Below are 26418 nucleotides of genomic sequence, written 5' to 3'. Positions count from 1 at the left end.
GAACAAGGTGACTCACCCACGTCTATCCAGCTACAGGTTCCCAGAGGTGCAAGCCACCATTCCTAGACCAATGTTCCTCAAGTGTTTTTACACCAGATACATAACTCACCACTGTTCTAGTTAAGCCCAATACATCAAAAAAGTTATTACCTTTTCAATGCTTAAGCTAATGGCTTAAAACAGATGCTCTTTCCTTATAATGTTTGCTCCACTTTTCAATGGATATAATTAGTTTTTGTAATTTTTTTTTAACTTATAAAGCTTTGTTGTTGTTAAAATGCAAGTTTGCCAAGAAAAAACTATTATTAAGCAATAAGTTTCTTTTTAACTTATAAAGCTTTGTTGTTAAAATGCAAGTTTGCTAAGAAAAAACTATTATTAAGCAAAAAGTTTCTTTTTAACTTATAAAGCTTTGTTGTTGTTAAAATGCAAGTTTGCCAAGAAAAAACTATTATTAAGCAACACTTGCACTAATTTAAATAAATATCTCCTTAATGACACCTTACCCTCTTTGTATATGTAAGGATTGGTTGAAAACTATTAAACCTCTTGCTATTGTAAATTAGTCACAACTCAGCTCTTGTGTTGTGCAGCCAGCACTTCACTGCTGACTGTTTCAGGCCACACAACATCCCTCCAACAATGTGGCCACATGTACTTCCTAGTATCAATTCGAGGGAGTATGGAACCACCTACCAGAGAAAGTAATAAAAGCACCATCAGTACACTGTCCTTTGAAGCAAGACTAGGTCGTTCCTGAGAAAACCAAGCACAGAAATGTATCTACAATGAGAAAATACACACGGCCGGACATGGCCAAAAATATAATATGTATGTTTTAGACGAGGGGCTGATAAAAGACTTTCTCTGAGGCCTACAGTCAGAAGGGGATCTGCGAGTATGAGTTCCATAGGTTGGTTGTAGGATGAACCTGTCCAGAATAAGTCAACAGTCCTTTTGCAGTGTCTTATTTTCTTAGGTTATTTCATTGTTCCCTACTGTTTCAGAACACAATAGTAAACCAGTGGCTGCCAACATTGCTGCTCAGAGTCTCTATTGTCTGGGTGAAACACTTTTAATGGTGTTTGTGGGTAAGAAATCATTGTGAAACCTTTAAGATGATAATGCCTATAACTTGAAACATGTATTTTGTGTAGTAAGTATAGGCTCGCACGCTGAGGACAGTGTAATCTGCACCATATTTAAGAAAATGCATGGCATAGGCTTGTAAGATTTTACAATGTTATTTCAGCTGCCAGCACCACTTTGCTTTATTTATCTGATGTAGTGGGCAATGCAGGAGACAATTTTGATAAGATATTTCATTAAACACAAATATTTTTGTATCTGGTAATGTGTTTAAGTAGTTGTTGCATCATTCATGCAACATAATCATACACACTGATTTTAAAAGTTGATTGCTATACACATTATATTTTGAACAGTGTCAATTTATGGTATGGATTCTTTTGTGTTTTAGTGCAAGGTTTTGGTATTGAAAATGAGTCATTCCATTCCCTGACATTTTTTTTATTCCTCCTGAATATAGTTAATCACCTTGTCTCGTAAATATAGATGTAAATGATTTACTGTTTATCCCCAGGGATAGGGGAGAAAGAATAATACTCATGTCTCTCCTGCCTGTCGTAAAAGGCGACTACGAGGGGCGGGAGCGGAGACTGGATATCCTCCCCTCTTGTATTTTCACTTTCTAAAAGCAGGAACAAAAAACAAGTAAAGCGGGGATTTTATCATTAAAAACTCAGTTCCTGGAGCCACCTCGCTAAGTCGGGAAAAGACAGTCAGGTTTAAAACACAAATTATATACACTCATCTGATGTACATACAACACCCAACAGGTAAACTATGCAACACATATTGGGCTATGGCTACTTTTCATATCCAATAATGTAATTGGATGATAAGAGTTATAATGTACCAAGAATCGCATAACTGTTTTCACTTCAGCGGCTTGAGCCTTTGCACATTGTGGCTGTCCTGGTAAATGTGTGTAGCAAAACATCATTTTGATCTGAATAGCTAGTAAAGTAAATGGGACCTCATTATGAGAGTGGCATTGCCCTCTTCCTCTAGAGTAGAGGTGTTGGGCAAGTTGTGTGAACTATAAAGATGATTTGATATGTGTTGCTTGATTTCTAATCATGTTTATGTATTTCAGGTACTATAGCAAATTATTAATTATGCAGAGTCATGTCATTGGAATTTTCCTATTAATGTAAATAGGAAAATAGGAAAATACATATCGTTCTAGATTTGAGTTGCTTAAATTTCATATATTTATGATGATGGAGGTGTTATAAAGTATTGTGTATGGAGTTGTAATTTTGATGGACAATGAGTTAAACATCATTTAACATGCAGTATACCTCTTAACCATAACCAGGTATTTTGATTTTATCAGATATATACTGGTATACAAGATTATTTTCATCCTCAAAATCAGTACACATTATTTAACACTATTCCCTTAGAGTAGAAGGTACTGTAGTGAACTTTGCCTGCCAAAAGTGCACATTGCAGTACTGGTACTGTTCTGCAGACTCATACATTATCCTGTCTTTACAGCAGGAACATGACAATAAATCAAGAGTGATTCATACAGATTTTCATTGGACAATTCTTCATAGTAATGCAGAGTTCATTATGAGGACACAATTACATGAAGTCACATATTGTCTTAATCTTGTTGCAAATTCCCAAGAGGTATTATCTTGCGTTATGAGAAATCATCACATGGATATCTTTTGTATATAGTTACTGAATTCATGTGTTGTTTTTCATAAGTCAAGTGGCACTAGTTCCCTCACATGGGAAAATAAAGAAGCTTTACTCAAAATTATTGAATAAATACCACTCCAATATCAGTCACTTGGTTAAACAAAATGCTTCTCCAAAATTGAAAGCAAAATATGATATTAAAAAATGTCTCTTGCCACAAAATATAGTGAAAAAAATGCCTCCAGGTACATCAAAGGATCAGCATTTGAGTTTTTTTTTTTTTGCACTCCCCTCCACCAGGATCATTCCAATGTTTTATTGTGGGTTGGAATGAGTCAGTATTCAAATTGTTGCCAAGGAAAGCACATTCAATGAAATCACAGGATTAAGTTTGTGGTATTGTTTTTGATGCTATATCTATCAAATCTGGACTGCATTATAATACAGTAAAAGAAAAAGTAGAAAGGTTTGAGAATATAGGGTTGTATGGTTCTTCAGAGAAACTAGCTCATTTTGCTATGGTCTTCATGAATAAAGGACTTTGCTTCAAGTGGAAACAAGCATTAGGGTACTTCCTGTTCCAAAGTCAATTAATGTTGAAACACTGAAAACTATGATTTTAGACAATGTTCACAAACTGAGGTAAATTGGTTTATGCCCCATGTTTTTAGTGTGTGACCCAAGATCCTTCAAACAGGACTGTTGTAAGAATTCTTGGTGTCACTTGTAATTGTTCATATATAATTCATTGCCAAGAAAAAGTTCATGTTTTTCTATGATACACCTCACTTAATGAAAAGTATCAGAAATAAGCTGAGTAAGTATAACACAAATATTCACTCATAATAATGGAAATACATTGAATAGTTTTACAATACTGATAAAGCTATGTGCATAAAACTTCCTCCAAAATTAACTGACAATCACATATATTTCAGTGGTTTTGAAAAAAATGCATGTAAAGTTTGCTACAAATTATCTGGAGGACTGTAGGTAGTTGCCATACATTCATTTTAGCTAAATGAATTACTTTTGTCCATAACCACAACTGTGTTAGCCTTATCTGCTATAAAACTATTAACACTTTAAAAAAAGTCATTGATATACATATTACTAATGCAGATAAGGCTAACACAGTTGTGATTATGGACAAAAGTAATTACTTATCTAAAATGAATGATCTTTTAAGTGATGACACAACACACTCTAACCTCATCCCCTAGAACCAGTTAATTCTCATTTCAGTAAAGAACAAGTTGTTGTTTAAAGGTAATGGTTCACTGATCAAAAGTTTGTCATCTTTGTCCCTTTATTGCCATATATGTATGGACTTAACAGAACACATACACCAAATTTTCCAGCAAGACCTATAGTAAGTTCAGTAGGCTCCATCTCATATTAATTGTCAAAGTGGTTAGTTTCTTTGTTAAGCTCATTAGTGGGAAAAATATCAAATTCTAATATCATGAACAATGTAGATTTAGTTAACAAGCCTAATATCAATGTTAATTTTGATTTCAAACTTGTTAGCTTTGATGTTTCATCTATGTTCACAAAAGTTCCAGTTGATGACCTCCTAGAATATCTATTTGATGCTGTGGTTGACATTCACTTACCTGTTTTTACTGAAATATAAAAGACTGTATTTCAACTTGATGGAGAATATTATGCTAAAAAATTTGGTATGGCAATGGGTAACCCTCTTTCACCTGTATTAAGTAATCTTTATATGGAATTCTTTGAAACAAAATTCCTAAAGAATATCTTACCTTCTAATGCAATTTGGTTTAGGTATGCAGATGATCTTTGTGTTTAGCCAACAAATGAAAATTTACAAACTTTGTTTCATGCGCAAATTATAAAAAAATATTGTATGAATTACCTTCAGACTAAGTGTATAAGGTGTATATGAAACTAATGTGGATTCTGTGTTTAGACTTGGGTCCCATCTCCAAGATATCTCTATTATCATCCATCATGACAAATGTGGAAAATAGGATGGTATGGAAACAAACGGGTTAGAGCCGAGACATACTTCAACGTCTCGACCGTTCAACGGTCTCCCTCAGGTGATACTGATTCCAGCATTCGGCGGGACCATATTCCCCAGTAATTGGTCACTTAGGTCAGAGGCCTTGGCGTGTCGCTTTCTGATTGGATCGCTTGTCCTGCTGCCTCCACCCGTTCACAGCGATTTCCGCTGCCTGACGCGACTAGGAGATGAAGTCAGGCCTTGTGTTAACGTTGTCTTTGTTCGTGATATAAACTGCTTCTAAATTCTTTCGAATTTGTTTGTTTAGGCCCTCGTGCAGTATTCTCGCCTCGTCCCACCACACGGATCTGCATACCATCCCATACTATCCAGTTTTCCACAACTCATTATCCGAAAAAATCCAAATTACGAAACATCTCGCAGACATTTCGGATAAGGGATAATCAACCTGTATGTAAACAAGTTCCTGCTTAACATATATTGTGATACACAATGGAATCTAATTGTTATATATGCTGTAATACACAATGGATTCTAATTGTTATAAATGCTGTAATACACAATGGAGTCTAATTGTAAATGGAGAAAAGTGTCCGAGACATGGTTTGGCAGAACTGAGTGAATTACCATGAAAAATTGCTAAGGGGAGAAAGGTCTATAAATACATTTTATCCCATAGGAAATATCTACCGTAACGAGTAATTGCAACAATCTAATAGCATTAAGTAAACAGTGAAAATATCAGAAAATACGCAACTTCATAGCTCTAAGCGAGGTAAGGCTACGAGCTTTTAAAGCAGTTACCCCTCAGACGTTCTCTAATCTTTAGTACTAAACAACCATAATAGATGGTGCTCTATGCCACTCTTTGAGAACCAAGCTTTCTTCTCTATACTTTACCCTTTGCTCTAGGCTCACAGAATGCTGGCGACTTTGTCGGCACCATAACGCCTGCAACAGTTGCAGAGTACGTTCAGCGCGCATTATGCTTCGTTTTGTCGTATGAAGGTAATTTATAAATGTTAAAGAATGGGTCCACTGTGTGTAACTAAATTATAACTCTTAGAATTCCTTTTTTCCTCTTTGTCAAAAGTCGATTGTCAAAATTAATTTCATTCATTCATAGCTCAGCATTTCAAGATTTCAAAACAAAATGTTCACAGACCTTTGACTTGTATTATGTTGAAACTTGACAAATTTTCTCCACACACTGCTGATTAGCTTCCAGTGTTTGAGATGAACAAGATGACAATTTCTGAAGGTGTCAGATTCTGTCGAAGAAAAAAAAACATCAAAATATCTGCAAAGAGACGTCGAATCCTTCTAAATAGCATTTAATCATATCTAAGTTAAAGAAATGTGTTCCTCTCGTTACTTATAGTAAATGACGTAAACCACATACTACGAAAATCTTGAAACGTGTCTTCTAATAATAGATTTCAGGTATAAATCGACTTCACACAACCTAACCTAAAGTAAAAGAGCTTAGCAAACGTATTCATATTACGAAACAAAACATAAAATTTTTCCCTCATTATCAAAAAAGTACTTTTATATTCATGATGTGTTTTGTTATAATGGGAACTTATTTGAGCCAAAAAGTTTTTAAGTCCATAATTTCATTGTATTATTACTATGTTCGTAGAAGAGCAAGTCGTCTTAGTAGATGGCATATCTATATATAGTCATTAACCTCGTATCCATAACCAAGGGAGGGGACAATTGAATACAGACAGACATGCACCTTTCAGGCCTGATGCACACTATTATGGGGAAATAATTCTATAGAACTGCTTATCACTGCTATTGTTGTTCCACCTTAAACAATACCAAGCGTTTTCTGTGGCTGAAGAGAACTTGATGGTACAGTAAACTGTACTAATTTTAATATATATATATATATATATATATATATATATATATATATATATATATATATATATATATATATATATATATATATATATATATGAACATATTCAAAAAAGCGTAGAAAAACTTTATTTGAACTTAGCTATTTTTTTTCATTTTCTATTATATTTTACATTTTTTGGAGGGTTGCGGGTCATCGTAGACACATATCAGCAAATTCACACAATATCATGATGAAACTATATCTCCACATCGTCATGAGCGGTGGTGGGCTGAGAACACTATACGGGCACGGAGGGGTGGGTCAGAGTGTGGGTGGGTGGGCATTGCTCCAGCATAACATTTTTATTTTCTGCTCTGTCGCTGTCTCCCGCGTTTGCGAGGTAGCGCAAGGAAACAGACGACAGAAATGGCCCAACCCACCCCCATACACATGTATATACACACACAGACATATACATATATACACGATGCACACAATTCACACTGTCTGCCTTTATTCATTCCCGTCGCCACCCCGCCACACATGGAATAACATCCCCCTCCCCCTCATGTGTGCGAGGAAGCGCTAGGAAAAGACAACAAAGGCCCCATTCGTTCACTCAGTCTCTAGCTGTCATGCAATAATACCCGAAACCACAGCTCCCTTTCCACATCCAGGCCCCACAGAACTTTTCATGGTTTACCCCAGACGCTTCACATGCCCTGATTCAATCCACTGACAGCACGTCGACCCGGTATACCACATCGATCCAATTTACTCTATTCCTTGCCCGCCTTTCACCCTCCTGCATGTTCAGGCCCCGATCACTCAAAATCTTTTTCACTCCATCATTCCACCTCCAATTTGGTCTCCCACTTCTCCTCGTTCCCTCCACCTCTGACACATATATCCTCTTGGTCAATCTTTCCTCATTCATTCTCTCCATGAGCCCAAACCATTTCAAAACGCCCTCTTCTGCTCTCTCAACCACGCTCTTCTTATTTCCACACATCTCTCTTACCCTTACATTACTTACTCGATCAAACCACCTCACACCACATATTGTCCTCAAACATCTCATTTCCAGCACATCCACCCTCCTGCGCACTACTCTATCCATAGCCCATGCCTCGTAAACATACAACATTGTTGGAACCACCATTCCTTCAAACATACCCATTTTTGCTTTCCGAGATAATGTTCTCGACTTCCACACATTCTTCAAGGCTCCCAGGATTTTCGCCCCCTCCCCCACCCTATGATTCACTTCCACTTCCATGGTTCCATCCGCTGCCAAATCCACTCCCAGATATCTAAAACACTTCACTTCCTCCAGTTTTTCTCCATTCAAACTTACCTCCCAATTGACTTGACCCTCAACCCTACTGTACCTAATAACCTTGCTCTTATTCACATTTACTCTTAACTTTCTTCTTTCACACTCTTTACCAAACTCAGTCACCAGCTTCTGCAGTTTCTTACATGAATCAGCCACCACTGCTGTATCATCAGCGAACAACAACTGACTCACTTCCCAAGCTCTCTCATCCCCAACTGACTGCATACTTGCCCCTCTTTCCAAAACTCTTGCATTCACCTCCCTAACAACCCCATCCATAAACAAATTAAACAACCATGGAGACATCACACACCCCTGCCGCAAACCCACATTCACTGAGAACCGCTCACTTTCCTCTCTTCCTACACGTACACATGCCTTACATAACATATGCAAAGTAAACTTATTTTGACAGGAATCATATGGAGTCTGAATCGATCCCTACTGTCTCCTATTCAGGTGTCTTGATAAACATGTTGAATATTCAAATTTCATTTTGTATGTCAACCCCTTACAGGCATAACACTTGTTTGATATACAGCAAAAAGTAAGAGATAAGGCTACTTACATTCCTGCAGTTGTAGCATCCTGCTGGTCATCTGCCCACAGAGCTGTCCCTCACGGTGACCAGCAGAAGCATTACCTCTGACAGCCCATCATCTTTGCCAGAGCGACGCGTCTTAGATCTTGTGCTCCAATTTTGAGAGGGAAAGTTCCACTGCTTTTGCTCTAAGGGGTTAGCCGGGATTCCTCTGTCTCACACTGATACTACTTCGGCTTCACACTGAACCTCCCTCAGCTCTTTCACACTGATCCTCCGTCATCTTTACATCGAACCTTCCTCGGTTCATTCACATTGATCCTCCCTCAGCTCTTACACTGACTCTTCCTCAGCTCTCCCTGCTGCAGCTACCTGGCCTAATCCACGTGTCTCAGGGAGAGTTTTATAACCCCCCCCCCCCCACACACACACACTCCCACACTTCCCTGTGTCCTCTCCTTCCCTGGCATGTCAACTACTGACAAACATATCCTCGTCTATTCCGTTCCAAAACCACGCTGGCATCGGTATCGTCACCTACAGCGTTCCTAATTCTTCTAATCTTATAACTTTCTTCAGCTATCTAAACTCCTGTCAAGAGGCCATGAAATCCTCCCATCCCCAAGCAGAGATCCTCTACTTATGGTGATTTCAACATTCACCAGGGAGAAAGGTTGAATTCCTCCCATACGAGCGATGTGGGGATTGAAGCCCGCACATTCTCCAACCTCAGTGATCTTGAATGAATTATCACCCACACCACCCATATTCCTCACCATAGCGAACACCCGCCTAATATTCTCAATCCGTTTTTAGCTTTTCATCCATTGCGAAGAATGTACAGAAACTCTCCCGAAATTGGTTCATCTGAACACACTTATAAATGTACCTATTTTAACAGCATTTAACCTCAAGAAAGCTGATTGGTATAACTTGCAAAAATTCTTTTCTTTCTCCCTTTGGGTAAATTACTGTCTGTTAAGTACTGATGTTTCTGTATCCACAACAAGCATAGCAGAGGGACTGGAAGCATTTATCTCCTCTTCCTCCAAGATGACCTCTTCTTCCAATCCATGGTTCAACCATTCCTGTTTTGATGCTATTCAGGAAAAGAATGAAACATATTAGGCTTGGAAAAACTATCATTCCTCTGACTCCCATTCACTAATCATAATAATTGCAAGTATGTTACCCGTACGGCAAAATGTTCCTTTATTCAGAGGAAGTGCAACAACCTTTCCTCATCATCCACTGATAGGTCTTTCTGGTCTTTAACTGAGGGCATCACAAACAACTTCTGCAGCTCTACCTTTACAACACTTTTCTGTTCTGTCAGCACTATGGATGTCTCTCCCATAGATGAAGAACTCTCTTTGGTTCTCATTTCTCCTCTAACTCTACATCGGATGATTCTAACATTTCCTCAACCCCTGATGCACCTCTTACTAATCCTATGCCTCTTCCCAATAGCAATCATCCCCACGTATTGAAAGAGTGCACCTTCCCCTGAACCTGCATATGTGCTGGTTCTTTTGTCCTGTTCGTTTGAAAACCAGGACTTCCCTTCTTCTTGGAGGCATGCTTTGGTACATCCCATCCCTAAGAAGGATAACCATTCTAAGCTCTCTACCTGCTGTCCAGTTGTTTTAACATCTACCATTTCCACTTTCTTTGAATCCCTCGTCAACATCCATATCCTCAGACGTCTTGAATCTTGCCATCTCTCTGATCACCAGTATGGCAATATTCTTTCCCATCTTACTAATATCTGGACATCATCATTGAAAGATTTTGGCAAATCCTACGCAGTTGCCTTTGATACATCCAAAGCTTTTAACAGGGCGTGGCACCGAAGTCCCATCTCTAAGTGCCCCTCTCTAAGCTTGCTCCCTCATATCTAGCTTCCTGTCTGGCCTATGCCTCCATCAACAGCAGTGTTCCTCAGGTTTATGTTCTGTCTCCTATACTTTTTCTTCTATTTATCAACAATATCTTTTCTTATACAAATAACGAAATGTTCTCATACAGAGATGACTTAACACTGCATTCCTCCACAAACATCGAGTCTGCTCTCAGACTTGGATGGGTTATCTCAGTGGGGTAGACGAAATTCAGTCAAGCTTAAGGCCTCTAAGACCTAGTTAGTTTCTGTTCATCTCTCTATCGAAAATTCCTCAACTTTCCTTTCTCCTTTGATGGACCTGTAATTCCACCTCTTGACTCAATGAATATACTTAATACTACTGTAACATCTACACTATCTTGGATACCCCACATTACGGGTATGGCCTACTAATCTCACATCTGGGGTGGTTCTAGCTTTGTAACCTCTTAAGTCGAAAGTGGTCTGACTTATCAGATCTCCCAGGCTACTTTCAAAACTAGACCCACTTGGCCTATGCTGTAATGTTGACTCACTTTCCGTCTTCCATAGTTTTTTTTGAGAGCTGACTGCTTGAGTGCCCCACCACTAGCTAGATCACACAAAACTTGGCAAGCTGCAGTGTCACATGATTACCGTGAAGCCATTGCAACTCAAGAGTGGGCCATTTTGATAACTGTTACTTTCTCTACATCTTGAAACTTTGAAACTCTCTACCCTCTCATGTCTTTCCCAGTAAGTAAGACTGATTCTTCTGTATCCACAACTTTTTTGTCTTTTCTTTTTTTCTTTCATTAACCTCATTATCTTCTAATTAAGACCCTGCCTTCATGTGGACGTTTGTCTGTGACTGGAACCTCCAGTGTGAAAAAAAAAGCTTACAAGAGCAAATCATCCTAGAAATATTAATAGAATTTAGAATTTTAAATAATAATAATGATTGCCTTTTGGTAACAACAAAAATAAAAGTCTCGCTCCCCTTTGGCAAGCAGCACTTTAACATTGCACTTGTTCACTTCATAATGCTATCCACTCACTGTCTTACAAATCTGGGTCTTGTTTCAACACACTGTTACTCCACACTGATGACGCCTTGACTGGGTGGCAGGTGACAGCTTGTGACCTTATCTGACCTAATAATCCTAAGAAAATGAGTTTGGTTACCCAACCTACAATTGCACCTGCAATCTTACTCCCTGACACCCACATTCAGTGTTTGACGGTAGCAGACCCAAAACTTCTGCTGGAATTATAGATGACCTGATGATTTCAATGAGAGGTTCCACTCTTACTGACATAACCTCAAGTCCAACAGCTTGGAGAGAGTTCAGAAGCTTGTGACTTTTGGCCTCAACTTCTCTAATTCCCTTTGGGAATATCTATCCCTCCCAGACCTGACCTTGCCACCTCTTAAACACCCAAGTATCACCACAGAAAGGCAGTTGACTCACTGCTAGACAACATATGTAACAATCCCGTACCTGAAGTCTTGGTGATGGACTCAAGACTCAAGCCACCCTTAGGGAGTCTCCTCTATCAGCAGAAGTGCCACTGTGACTCCTTACGTTTCATCTTCCTAGCAGGTTGCATTGTGGTGCCTCATCTCTGATGTCCACCTTCAGCAAGACTCATGTGAGACATCGCCTCCATGCATCACTAGCAGCATCTGCAACAACAAGGGACCTACGGACATGCCTGCAGCACTCCTGCAACCCAAGCACAATTCCACTAGCCTCTTGCAACCCAAGCACTAAACAGCAGTCAGCAAACACTCCAGGAACCTCCTGTACCAAATCAGAAATGAACAGCTGCCACACACAACCAGGAGTCACAATATGTGCCACATCCATCTCCTACAGAAGCTTCACATCAACTCAGCAGCCATGCACTTCTCCCACATGCTCCTCCTTCATCTCATGACTACCATCAACAGCATTACAGGACCCCCACCAAGCTTGTCTCATATTACTCAACTTACCTTACTTTACCTCTTCCTCCCCAAAATCCAGCACCTCCAGTAGCTCATTGTCCTGTTACCCCGCCTGGTATATCCTATCGAATAAAGCATTGCTGTTGTTGTTTCAAGTGTTTCCATGCTCTCAGCTATACCACTCCACAAATCCCTAACAGCACACCTGCTATAGTCTCCTTAAAACATGAAACATAAAAGAAAATATACTGACTCACGGAAGTTGGCGAAATTTCTTCATTTGATTTGAACCGAGAAAAATTCCACTCCCAAACCTCATTTAATCTCACAAAATCTGGCACACTCAAACTAAATACTAAATGAATATACTACTTGGGGGCCCCTTCAGATTATACTCTTCCCTTATACATAGCAGGCTTCATGAGCGGTAGACCCTCCAAAATCTTGAAAGCAACAGGGATCACTACCTGGATATCTTCTATGCTGTATGTTCTTGGTTTGTGTGTATATTTATGCAAGTGTATGTAAAAACATAAAAGTACAGGTGTAGGTGCATGCATGGAGGTGGAATTTTGGGCATTTGCAAGTATACACTTACACACTCCAGGACTAGGTTGGTGCACACCACAAAAAAATTCTAAATTAACATTAAATGAATCCTTCTTAATGTGTTAGCAAGAAATTCACTCTAGCCAACTTATAATGATCTCAACTTAATGGCTCAACTGTATCACTGTAGTTACTGTCACCTCATTTCCCTACCATTAAAAATTTTAACACATCATCATTTGTGCTGATGTATACAGGCAGAGTCTGAAGGGAAACGAATGATAAATTCTATTCATTCTAACCTCTCTCTTCTGAGCAATGATAGTGTTAACTCGCACAGATGATCAGATGAACATTTCAGCCACTGACCTATCACTGCTGTCCCATATATACTAAATAATATTAACCTGGGTGCACAAGAAAACTCATTGCGAAGTGACTACTTCCTCGTCTTTTTACACATGCAAAATGTCAACAAGTCTGTCTAAATCTAATTATGAGAAAGCACGCTGGGTATCTTTTGCAAGGTGGACCATCCTAGATTTATTTGAAGATGAAAATGATACAAAATACAATGCTCCACAGTGTAACTAATTACATCCTCGGGACTGTTGAGACCCCTATTCCTGATGTCCCAACAATTTTCACAAAATGTAGTTCCTTGGTGGACACTTGACTGCCAAAATAAATTGTGCAAGTGCAATAGGACATACAGGATTTTCAACAAAGAACCCTTAAATAACACTTTCATTCAAGAGGTAGACACCAGAGTGTCTGCCAACAATACAAATGAAAAGGCAATTTGGATAATAGAAACTAAGTTATTCTGATCTATTTTTCCAAGGTGGCACCACTGCCCAGGAGACGTCAACACCATGCCATTTTTAGCACTTACCACTTTCTTAGAATACATTCCATCCATAAGTATTTTATTCTTCTCAAGTAAATCAACACCTGCAGCACTTGTTTCTTGGTTGTTCTATCTATCATATCTATGATGCCTGTTCCCACCTAGAACAACCTCAAGGGGGTGGTCACTGCAGTACAGTCTCCTTACCTAGTGCCTCACCCTTAATAGGCGATTTGAATGAAACTAACACAATATGGATGGAACACAGTGTGTCATTCAAGTACATTTTGGCTACTTTTGGTATATCTCTTGAATAATTATTGTCATTGAGGACATTGCCTACAAAAAACTCTATCCTGACATACCACCCATAACTTTTCTCATTGTCTTGTTAAGGGTGGCTGGGGAATTCAATAGCCCACAAGACTGTACATAAAAAAGATACAGAACTCTCAGTGCACTTTAGTCAGTCAGTTCAAGGATCTCAGGTTGTAAAGTTGTCACGTAAAACCTCTTCGGTCGATCCATCTTCCTGAAGATTTTTAAGGTGGTAAGTCAGGTAAGTCTGCTCATTTGGTCTGACAGGATTAGTATCAAATTTGGTAAAGGTGTATAAATTCTTCAAGTTACTACAGATACAATTCCCTTCATCTTTCTTGTTCACCTATTTGTAATCACCTGTTTATGCTGTATGGGGATGGAGTTTTACACTCATGCTCTTGAACATTCTTTACTATCATATACATTCTTTACTATCATATAACTTGAATTTATGTATGCTTACTGCATTAACCATTTCCTCAGTCATTCAATTCCATTCATCCACCTCCCTTATACTATATAGGTACACATCTTTACATTTTTTTAACAAGTTTTTAGCTTAATTTCAAATCATGACCTCTTGTTGCTCTATCGCTACATCTCTTAAAGAAGTGTTCGCTGTCTATATCATGTTTTAAAAATTTAGAGGTTAAGATCTGGTCCCCTTCACTCCTTCCTCTTCCTAGTTGGTTAAATCTAAAGCCTTAAGCCTTTTCTTGTAATTTGATTCTCTTACTTCTGGCATAATTTTTGTTGCCCTCCTCTGAACTTTCTCTTTTAGCTAGGTGCAGTAGTGATATGTAGAAGACATGATAATTTATTTCACGGCTTAATCTTATTCCCCATGACTTCTTTCACCTAGTGCAGAAGAAGAAACACTTTGAATGTCACTGGTGTCTTGCCAGTGAAATCTATTTCATACAGTAAACCTGAGCTTGTCAGAAAACATTTCATCATACTCTCTGATGTTCTGGTTTAGATGTGTCTGGTATGCTCTTAATTCATTGTTATTGTGAATGTCCTCTCCTGTTTCGTTGCAGCTAAGATCAAGAGCCAAAGCTTGACCTCCCCTAAACTCCACATCCTCATTCAAATTGCCTATTAAGGGTGAGGCACTAGGTAAGGAGACTGTACTGCAGTGACCACCCCCTTGAGGTTGTTCTAGGTGGGAACAGGCATCATAGATATGATAGATAGAACAACCAAGAAACAAGTGCTGCAGGTGTTGATTTACTTGAGAAGAATAAAATACAAGCGACCTTAAGGTTTCTTTAACTGTCAAAATGCCCCCTAAACAGTACACCTGTTCCTCCCTCCAACCAACTAAAGACGAAATGGTACAAAAACTTGCTACTCAAAGTACTTGAGCATGTTTATATGGAACTGCTTCAAATGGTCCCTAATTTTCTTTTTCATATGTGCTTGCCATTTCCCATGTGAGCAAGGTAGTGTCAAGACCAGAAGACAGAGCATTGAAGGGAAAATTCCTCACTTGACACCATGCTCTGTTCTTTCTTTTGGAAAGTAATACATGGGAGGATTTCCAGCAACTCGCTTCCACACCTCTTATTCACCTTCTATGACATGTAGGAAATATATGGGCAGTATTCTTTTTTTCCCTATCCCCAGGTACATCCCTTGTTCCTCATATGCATGGCATAACAGTCAGAACAGAACTCCATAGTGTGTGGTCCCTTCTACCGGGCCAACAGCTTGTTTGAATATGTCAAGTAGCACCAAGCACAGATCTTTGACCTACAACTTATGTAATTTGGCATCTTGATAATAATCCTTCCTCTATAGCTCTTGCACCTTAAGTAACTTTTCCTGTGCAAGTTTGCTCATTTCTTGAAGATACACTCTTAATCAAGAAAAATCTGGTTTGTAATTCTGACCTCGGTGACAATTCCTCATCATCCCACAATCAGCTAAGAATCTGTAGAGGTCCTCTCACCACCCTTCTGTAAATCAGGTTGAAAAAGGAGAATTCTAAGCTGCTTTGCAATTCTTTACTGTAGGCACTTGCGATTCTTTACCATAGGCATATAAGAGTAAAGAAATGCACGAAAACCATTCCTTTGGCTGCTTGCTTCAGCAACCTTAATGTCTTACTGAATCTTTTGCAGACCATTAAATATGGGGTAGTAGGGCATAATCCTGAGCACTTCAACTCTTAGATGATGGCAGTCATATGTATCTAAATGACAGACAAGATGGAAGTCACAATAACTGTGCTAATCTTTAAGGGCTTTGTTTGAACTCTATTCCTATATCATGACATTCATATGGCTACTGGGTGTTATGCACAAGCAGTGATCAGTGAAAAAGTGATGCCTCAGAAAGTGATACACAGCCTCCTCCATCATTTCTATACCATCTCCCTTATGGATTTACATATCAACTTCAGCACTATTTTTTTTTTTTTTTTTTTTTTTTATACTTTGTCGCTGTCTCCCGCGTTTGCGAGGTAGCACAAGGAAACAGACGAAAGAAATGGCCCAACCCCCCCCCCCCATACACATGTACATACACACGTCCACACACGCAAATATACATACCTACACAGCTTTCCATGGTTTACCCCAGACGCTTCACATGCCTTGATTCAGTCCACTGACAGCACGTCAACCCCTGTATACCACATGACTCCAATTCACTCTATTCCTTGCCCTCCTTTCACCCTCCTGCATGTTCAGGCCCCGATCACACAAAATCTTTTTCACTCCATCTTTCCACCTCCAATTTGGTCTCCCTCTTCTCCTCGTTCCCTCCACCTCCGACACATATATCCTCTTGGTCAATCTCTCCTCACTCATTCTCTCCATGTGCCCAAACCATTTCAAAACACCCTCTTCTGCTCTCTCAACCACGCTCTTTTTATTTCCACACATCTCTCTTACCCTTACGTTACTTACTCGATCAAACCACCTCACACCACACATTGTCCTCAAACATCTCATTTCCAACACATCCATCCTCCTGCGCACATCTCTATCCATAGCCCACGCCTCGCAACCATACAACATTGTTGGAACCACTATTCCCTCAAACATACCCATTTTCGTTTTCCGAGATAATGTTCTCGACTTCCACACATTTTTCAAGGCTCCCAAAGTGATACACAGCCTCCTCCATCATTTCTATACCATCTCCCTTATGGATTTACATATCAACTTCAGCACTATTTATTTATCTATAATTACTCCACGATCAGATTCTAGGAAAGAGTCGTGGTGTTATCCAGGACCTTTCTAAAGAATCCAGCAACTTTAGGCTGCATTACTTCCCATAGCAGGAAAATGTAGACTCCTTTGGAGAGATGAGTTCTTTGATGAGACTGTACTCCCATTGATACAGCCTCCCCAAAGGTGACTTTTCATTCCAAGTGTAACCTCGAGTAGGAGTCCGGTAACATCACTTCAGCACCATACCATACACATACAAAATGAGTCAACTTACTCTTTTGTATATCCTCAATGGAAATCTAAAAGGCATTGAGCCTTGTATCATTTTATGCCTGTTTTAAGGCACTCTTTAAAAAATGCAGGAAATTATAAATTCTTTATTTTATCAAAATAATCTTTATGCATTATCATGCATTTTCTTCCATACAAAATTCAGTCTTTAACTGACGTATATTTCATAACAAACAAAAATCTCTTTGAGATTCAGCTGTTGTGTTGACCTAAACAATAAAAACTACTTAGGTTTTCCTAAAACTTTAACAAGTTAAAAGCTGATTGTAAATCACAGCATTTCTAATGTGTCTGTTAACAGATACTACAAACAAGTGGGAATACAAAACATAATCATGCTTAATAAAGATTTATGTGAATTTGTATGACTCATCAACATCAGTTTTTCCACTGATAGAGAAAAAGTAAACCAGATTGATGTTCACTTCAGTTCTTGTAGTCACCTGGCTTCACGAGTTGTCAACAGAGTAGAGATAAGGCGATTGTGTTTTGGTATCCTGTGTAGAGAATCCCACATGTCACCTGCAAAAGGAAGGCTTACATTAGAATATCAAGAAACAAGGATAAAAGAGCATACTTTATTCAAAGGCTGAACCTTCACTACTGTCAAAGGTTATGTAAATAAAGGCTGATAAGGCATCATTCTCTGAGACCTATTCATAAATTATACTTAAGAAAAATGCACATAAAAACAAGCTTAACAAGACAAGACAAAAGTTCACAATACTTAAGAAATGATGTTAAGATTCTTTTCAGGCAATGTCATAATGAGAATAATAAAGAGGTAGGTGGCTTCATAATCTTATTTTGTAACATAGCGTTAAGCAAGGGAGGAAATCTAGGTTCAGTCAAAATTTAACTTTTCTAAATCAGAATAAGAATGAATTCTAGTGGGGATCATATTAACAGGGACTGAAGGAGATTTGAAATCTGAAAGCCAAAAGCTGTTAATTTGTATAATCGCTTCAAGATTCCAACAAAAAATTCTGATAATCTTTTTAAGGCATCAGATAATAAGAAAAACATGAAACATTTCTTAGACCATATAACTTTCTTTTCATTTACTTCTCTGAGTATGAGTCACCTGCATAGTGGAAGAATTTAAAGTAGCACTATGGCTATCAGCAAAACACCTGTGGGTCTAACTTAATGCTATGACTTAAAGCCAAATAACATGCTTGATGTCAACTACCTAAAATTTCCAGAAAGCACTCTATAAAGTCCTGCATCAAAGATTAACAGTAGCATTTACATGGCATGGTATGAAAGGGGTTGTATCTTGATAGAAAATATGTTGACTGGTTGCAAAAAGAGTACTGATTAACAGAAAAGCCTCAGAGCGGTCATAGATGTGGCAAGTGGAATACTGCAAGGATCAATCTTGGGACCAATTCCCTTTCTCATATACATATCAATGATACTGATACCAAACTGTCATAAAACATCAAAATTCACAGATAATAATTTGATGGGTAATATGGCTACAATAGATATTAAATGTCCACAGCTGCAAGATGACACTGGAAAACTGATAGACTGGGTTCACAGGTGGCAAAGGAATTTTCATATCAATACACAGACGGAACAGAAGGAGCTAAGAAGGGAGGGCTCATCCTCCTAGAAGGCATAGGCTGGGGTGCCTAATTGTGTGTGATGTAACCAAAATGAGAAGAGAAGAGATATAGGCAGTATGTTCGAGGAAAGAAACCTGGATGTTCTGGCTCTGAGTGAAACAAAGCTCAGAGGTAAAGAGGAAGAATGGTTTGGAAATGTCTTAAGAGCACAGTCAAGGGTTAGTGAGAGGGCAAGAGCAACGGAAAGAGGAGCACTACTCCTGAACCAAGAGTTATGGGAGTGTGTGAAAGTGTAAGGAAGCAAGTTGTAGACTTATGAGGGTAAAAATAAAAGTGGACAGCAAGAGATGGGTGATTATAAATGCACCTGGCCATGAGAAGAAAGATCATCAGATGTAAGTGTTTTGGAGGCAGCTGAGTGAGTATGTCAGCAGGTTTGATGTTAAGAAGCTGGGTATTTGTGATAGGTGATTTGAATGCGAATGTGAGTAATATGGCAGTTAAGGGTATAATTGGGGGGCATGCAGTATTCATTTTTATGAAATGAATTGATCAGCACATGGAGCTGTGTGCAGAAAAAGGACTTGTGATTGGGAATACCTAGGTTACAAAAACAGACGTACAGAGTTATACATATACAAGTAGGAGAGAAGCATTACTGGATTGCATATCAATTGATAGGCATGTAAAAGTAAGACTTCAGGATTATTAATGTACTAAGAGGAGCAGCTGGTGGGATACCTAATCACTGTCTTTTGAAGGCAAGGGTGACGATTTGTAGAGGTTTTCAGAAAAGTGGAAACATTATTGGTGAGAAGAAGGTAGTGAAAGTAAGTAAGCTTGGAAAACACTTTGTGAAGAAATACCAGGAGAGATTGAGTGAAGAACAGCAAAAGGTTGAAAGTAAATGAAGTAAGGGGAGTGGGTGAGGAATGGGATTTATTTATGGAAGCAGTGCTAGCATGTGCAAGAGATGCATATGGCATGCGAAAGGTGGGAGATGGGCAGATTAGAAAGGGTAATGATTGGTAGGATGAAAAAGTAGATCATGAAAGTAAAAAGTAAAAATAAAAGGGAAGGAGTGTAAATGATTGGGGGATGTATAACAGATAGTGGCAGGTCAACAAGAAGGCAAAGGGGTTGAAAAACGACAAATGAGAGTTGGGATGAGTAAGATATTTTGGAAAAAGGTTAATGATGTGTGAAAAACAAGATAACAAATAGGAATATTGGCAGATGAAGTGGAGGAGGATTGTGGCATGTGTTTGACGACAGGGTGGCTGGTGGGCACTTGGAATGAGGTGGTTCGAAAAGTAAATGAGTCATTGGTAGCGGTTTGGTGAAGACAGAAGTGGGAGAGCCTTATGTAAGATGAAATGTGGTAAATGGGCCAGAGGATATGAGATTGCAGTTGAATTTATTAAGAAAAGGGGTGACTGTACTGTTGATTGGTTGGTAAAGATTTTCAGTGCATGTACGTAAGGAGCATGGTGGAGTGCCTGAGGATTGGTGGAATGCATGTACAGCACACTGTATTAAGGTAAGGTATATGTTTGTTTAGTGTACCTGGTAAGTTTTAAGGAGGGTAGTGACTGAAAGGGTGAAGGCATGTATGGAGCATATGATTGAGAAGGAACAGTGTGGTTTCAGAAGTGGGAGAGGATATGTGGACTGGAAAAACAGATGGATCTGTATGTGGCATTTATGGATCTGAGAAAGTATATGATAAGGTTAATAGAGATTCCTTGTGGAATGTCTTAAGAATATATGGTGTGGGAGGTAAGGTGCTAGAAGCAGCAAGATTTCATCAAGGGTGTAAGACATGTGTATGAGTGGGAAAAGATGAGATTGAATGTTTCCAATTGAAAGCTGGTTTGTGGCAAGGGTGTGTGATGTCACCATGGTTGTTCTATTTGTTTATGAATGAGGTGGTGAGGGAAGTAAACGCGAGTCTTGAAGAGAGAGGCGAGTATGCTGTCTGTGAGGGATGAAAGGAAAGGGCTTGGGAATACAGTCAGTTGTTGTTTGCTGATGATACAGCACTGGTGGCAGATTCAAGTGTGATACTGCAGAAGTTGGTGACAAAGATTGGAGAAACATGTGAAAGATGAAGTTGAGAGTATATGTGAAGGTTGTTACATTTAGCAGGGTTGAAGGACAAGCTAGTTGGGTTGCAAGTTTGAATGGGAGAAGTGAAGAGTTTAAGATACCTCTATGGGTCATGGCAGTGAATGGAACCATGGAAGTGGAAGTGAGTCACAGGGAAGGTGAGGAGGTGAGGTTCAGGGAGTGCTGTAGAATGCGTGGAAAGAGAGAACATCATCTGAGAGGGTAAAAATATATATGTTTGAAGGTATAATAGTCCCCAACAATATCATATGAATGTGAAGCATGGGCTATAGATAAGCCTGTGCAGAGGAGGGTGGATGTGTTGGAAATAAAATGTTTGAGGACAATACGTGTTAGGTGGTTTGTTCAAGTAAGTAAGGGTAAGAGAGATGTGTGGTAATAAAATGAGCGTGGTTAAGAGGGCAAGAGAGGGTGTGCTGAAATGGTTTGGACATATAGAGAGAATGGGGAGGAAAGGTTGACAAAGAGGATATATGTGTCAGAGGTGGAGGGAACAAGGAGAACTGGGAGACTAAATTGTATATGGAAGGAAGTGAAGTGAAAATAATTTTGAGTGATCAGAGCCTGAACATGCAAGAGGGTGAAAGGTGTGCAAGGGATAAAGTGAACTGGGATGGTGAGGTAAACTGGGGTGGAGGTGCTGTCAATGGACTGAACTAGGGCATGTGAAACATCTGAGGTAAATCATGCAAAGGTCTGTGGGGCCTGGTTGTGGATAGAGATAATGCCGGAAATGGCGATCAAGTATGAAAAAAATTTAAACTGGCAGTAAAAATGAAAAACCCAGCTACAGAGTGCCTTCAGTTGAGCTATAAAAGGTCTTTGAGGAAAAAGACTGAAACTTAATCTCTGATGACCTGAAGCTAAGTAAGCATTGTGTAGTTGTACTAAATAAGGTGTACAAAATTTTAGGCTTCACAGGTAGGGCACCTAAATTCAAGAAGCTAATCTTCACGGTTAACTGGTGTATCCCCACCTTGAGCAATGTTTTGATTGCCCTACTTGGAAAAATCATAAATAGAACACCACAGACTGAAACAGAAATGGCCCTATTCGCTCACATCAACTCTTTAGCTGTCATGTACAATTCACCAAAACCAGAGCCCGCTGTCTAAAACCACTTCATTTTCCGTGGTTCAGCCCATTGACAGCAATATCATCGTAAACCATACTACTCTAATTAGCTCTGTCCTTTGCACACTTCATACCCTCCAAAATTTTCAGGCCCCAAGCTTCAAAGCATCTTTCAATCCATTCTTCCACCTCATCCTTTTATCCTTATTCACTCCACTTCTGACATGTATAACCTCAAAGTTATCCTTTCCTCATTCGTTCTCTCCATATGTCTAAATTATTTCAGCACATCTTCAGATCTTTTGTACATACACCTCCTACAAACACACCTCTCTTTTACCTGATCATTTCTTATCTAATCGGCCCTACTATCACTCTCTCTGATGCCTGTTCCTTTGGGTACTTCCATTATGGAGTGCCCATAGCAAAAGAGTTTCCACTTATCCCGGTCCTTACATGCCGTCCTTGCAACCCTACTCATACCACATACTGTTCTCAATCATTTCATTTTCAACACATCCCCTCTCTCTTATTCATATTTTTGTCTAAGGCACATACCTTGCATACATACAGCACTGACAGAACTATAACAAACACTTCCATTTTTGCCCTTAAAGACACACTATTCAATGCACCTAAGACCTTTGCCCCCCCCCTCACCTATCCTATGGTTCACTTTAGCCCCCATGATTCCACTTGCTGCTATATCCACTATGAGTATTCTAAAACACTACATTTCCACCAGGTTCTCTCCATTCAAACTCACATTCCAAATAACCTCGAGTAACCTGTCTGTTTTCACTGCTAATAACCTAATAACCTTGGTTTTATTCACATTTACACTCAAATTCCTCCTTTCATACACTCTCCTACACTCAGACATCAATATCCACAGTTTTTCAATTGAATCTGTCACCAGCAAACAAATGACTTACCTCCTTTGCACCCCTCTCACTCTCCAACAGACTGCATACCTGCACCTCTCTCCAAGAATCTTGTGTTCACCTCCCTCACTACCCCATCAATGAAGAGCTTAAACATCTGTTTTATGACATCACACACCCCTGCTGCAGATCCGCCTTCACCTGGAACCACTTGCTCTTCTCTGTACTTAGTCACACACTTGCCACTCTTTTTTTCTTTTCTTTCTTTCAAACTATTCGCCGTTTCCCGCGTTAGCGAGGTAGCATTAAGAACAGAGGACTGGGCCTTTGAGGGAATATCTTCACCTGGCCCCCTTCTCTGTTCCTTCTTTTGGAAAATTAAAAAAAAAAAAAGAGAGGGGAGGATTTCCAGCCCCCCGCTCCCTCCCATTTTAGTCACCTTCTACGAAACGCAGGGAATATATGGGTAGTATTCTTTCTCCCCTATCCCTAGGGATAACACATGCCATACCCTCTTAATAAAAACTCCTTACTGTTTCTAATAGTTTTTCTCGCACACCATACATACATTGGTAGCACCTTCCACAAAGTATCTCTATCAACCCTGTCATATGCTTTCTCCAGATCCATAAATCTTCCATGCATGTGCACCATTCCAAGCATGAACAGGGTAGCATCAAACATGACTGAACCATAGACGAAAAAAATCCTCATTGGCTTCCTTGCTCTGTTCCTTCATATATTAAGTAATACAACAGAAGATTTCCAGTACCTATTTCCACCTCTCAAAGTTGTTTCTAAAGACACACAAAAGATATGTGGGCAGTATTCTTTTTTCCCCCATCCCTAGTGATTGATCCATAAATGCCACATACAAACCCATCTGTTTCTCTAAGTATTTCTCACACACATTCTTCAAAGCAAACATCTGACTTATACATCCTCTACCACTCCTGAAACCATACTGTTCTTCCCAATTTCATGCTCTGTGTATGCCACATCACCATCTCAATCACCACTCTTCCATACAACTTACCAGGTACACTTGCCAAACTTATACCACTGTAGATCGAACCCTTATCTTTGTCTGACATATCCGAAAACATCATAAGCCTAAGCATTGCAACCCAAGGCCTGTTGAATTAAACTGCATCCCTGCATTGCTTGAGCAGAAATCTATGTATATCATTGTGAGATATACAATGCTGATCTAACTGGCAACAAGCATATATAAAGACCCAAATGTGGCAATTTCCACTTAAAAGTGGGTTTTGGAGATATGATATACAGTACTTTTGTTGACTTAAGTAAAGAGCAAATTACCACTGGCTGGTCATTTGCAGTGACCATCATACCAGAATTTTTATGGCTTACTAAGTAATTCAGTCTGAAATAGTTTGGATAAAATGTGGAACACAAAGTTGATGAGATGCCATATGAAATATGTTTCTCTAACCCACATCTGCAGTTTGGCATGCTTAGCAATTGCTCAAAATCAGCAGTTGAGAGCAAGTAAATATTTGAAAAAAGTTAAACTAACATTATTCAAACAATAAATAAAGAGAAGTTTCTGATCAACTGTGCTTCAGCTGTAAGAATTTGAATATCTTTTACCATACACAGCTTGCATACTTCCTTCATTCTTCATGGAAAATACTTGTGAAGAGTATTACAATTCAATAACTAAAAACATGACCAGGATGATACAACAGTAGTAGTTTAGGAGGTTACGTGTTGGTGAGATAATGCTATACACTTACTGAGGGATCCAGAGAGGGACTCTGTGTGTAATGCTACTAATATAGTCTGAGCTAATCTGTCCAAAGACATGTTGACAGCTTCTTCATACTCAGAACCACAGCTCCTTATTCTGTCACACACAGCATCAACAACACTGGTTACATGTTTTGGGCATAATACCTGCAAAAGCATATTTGCATGTCAACAAAAATCAAATGGCTTTAAAGACATATCCAATGTATCATTCACCCCTACATGACAATGTAAGTGAAGAAATCTGATTTTTCATGAATGTTCTTATCTGAGCACAGAACACAATTTGGGATTAATTCACATTTGCTGTCAGTGTCACTTGTAACTGACTACCTGTATATCTGACCGAATCTTAACTTGCGTATGTTCAAAGCAAGCATTAGATCATTTATGCATCAACTTTTTCAGGAAACAATAATATTTGTAAGTTCTTTTGAATGAAAAAACACTTTATCTCTAAGGAGTCATCACTGTCCCCTGGCTGTCTATACTGACCTAACCTAAACTTCACGGGAGAAAAATATCAACCTGATGCTGGTCACTGTTAGTATACAGAAAGTTTTTCAAAAAAGAGAGGAAAGAAGAGTGGGATACACAAACTGATTAAAATGCTTGTGAGGCATCCTCTACCACTCCTAAAATCACAGTGTTCCTCCCTAATCTGATACTTTGTAAATGCCTTCATCCTCTCAATCACCACTCTCCCATACAACTTAGAAGGTACATTCAACAAACTTATACCTCGGTAGTTCCAGGACTCACCTTTGTCACCTTTGCCTTTATACATTAGCACTAGCACTATCTTCAGGCACCTCACCATGATCCACACATGCACTGAAAATCCTTATTGGGCTCTCTTATGAAATTCAACTCCAATAGCATCCACTCCAGCCACCTTGCCATGTTTCATCTTAAGCAAAGGCCTTCGACTATTCAACAACTTTCCACAAGTCTCATTTCACATGCCTCCCTGAATCAAGCACTCTACATCTGCTACCATATCATCAAACATACTCAATAATTCTTCAAAATAACCCCTCCATCTGATCTTCGACTTATCACAGCCTATTTGCCCCCTTCACTGATACTCGCATTTGTTCTCTTGTTTCTTGCACTATTAACCTCCTTCCAAAACATCTTATTCTTCTTGAAGTTTACTGATAAATGCTCACTCTAACTCATTCCCTCTTTTTTAACCCCTGCACCTTCCTCTTGACCTCCTACCACTTTCTCTTGTATATCTCCCTATCAACTGCACTTCTTCCCTATAAGTATTGGCCATACACCTATCTTTTCTTTTTTACTAGCAATTTTACCTTGTTATCCCACCACTCTACCACTTTTCACATGCCCACCTCCCACATGCCACACACACCTCTTGCACATGCCAGCACTGCTTCCCTAAATATCTCCCATTCCTCACCTACTCCCTTGCTCTGTATTTTCTCACCTTCTGCATTCTACAGCACTCTCTCCTGGTATTTCTTACTGTACATATCTTTTCCAAA

General features: G+C 39.2%; 1 protein-coding gene and 1 long non-coding RNA gene across 2 annotated transcripts in view; both read right to left on the bottom strand.

Moving 5' to 3' along the window:
* Nucleotides 1-2623: 2623 nt before the first annotated feature.
* LOC139749178 (uncharacterized) lies at nt 2624-11970 on the bottom strand. The gene is made up of 4 exons (XR_011712897.1): nt 11831-11970; nt 8495-9566; nt 5898-6003; nt 2624-5180 (listed from the first exon to the last, which is right to left on the bottom strand). It is a non-coding gene; the product is annotated as an uncharacterized lncRNA (long non-coding RNA).
* Nucleotides 11971-17545: 5575 nt separating this feature from the next.
* Nucleotides 17546-26418, bottom strand: part of LOC139749177 (integrator complex subunit 15) — a 71009-nt gene continuing 62136 nt past the window's right edge. Inside the window, exons 8-9 of the mRNA XM_071662839.1 lie at nt 24898-25057; nt 17546-17997 (exon numbers count right to left, since the gene is read on the bottom strand). Of these exons, the coding sequence (XP_071518940.1) occupies nt 17915-17997; nt 24898-25057 (243 nt within the window). The 3' untranslated portion in view covers nt 17546-17914. The remainder of the gene's footprint in view (nt 17998-24897; nt 25058-26418) is intronic.

The sequence above is a fragment of the Panulirus ornatus genome, chromosome 6 (genome assembly GCF_036320965.1).
Source record: "Panulirus ornatus isolate Po-2019 chromosome 6, ASM3632096v1, whole genome shotgun sequence".
Taxonomy (NCBI): domain Eukaryota; kingdom Metazoa; phylum Arthropoda; class Malacostraca; order Decapoda; family Palinuridae; genus Panulirus; species Panulirus ornatus.
Note: the sequence above shows the minus strand (reverse complement) of the source record. Positions and strands in the feature narration are given on the sequence as shown.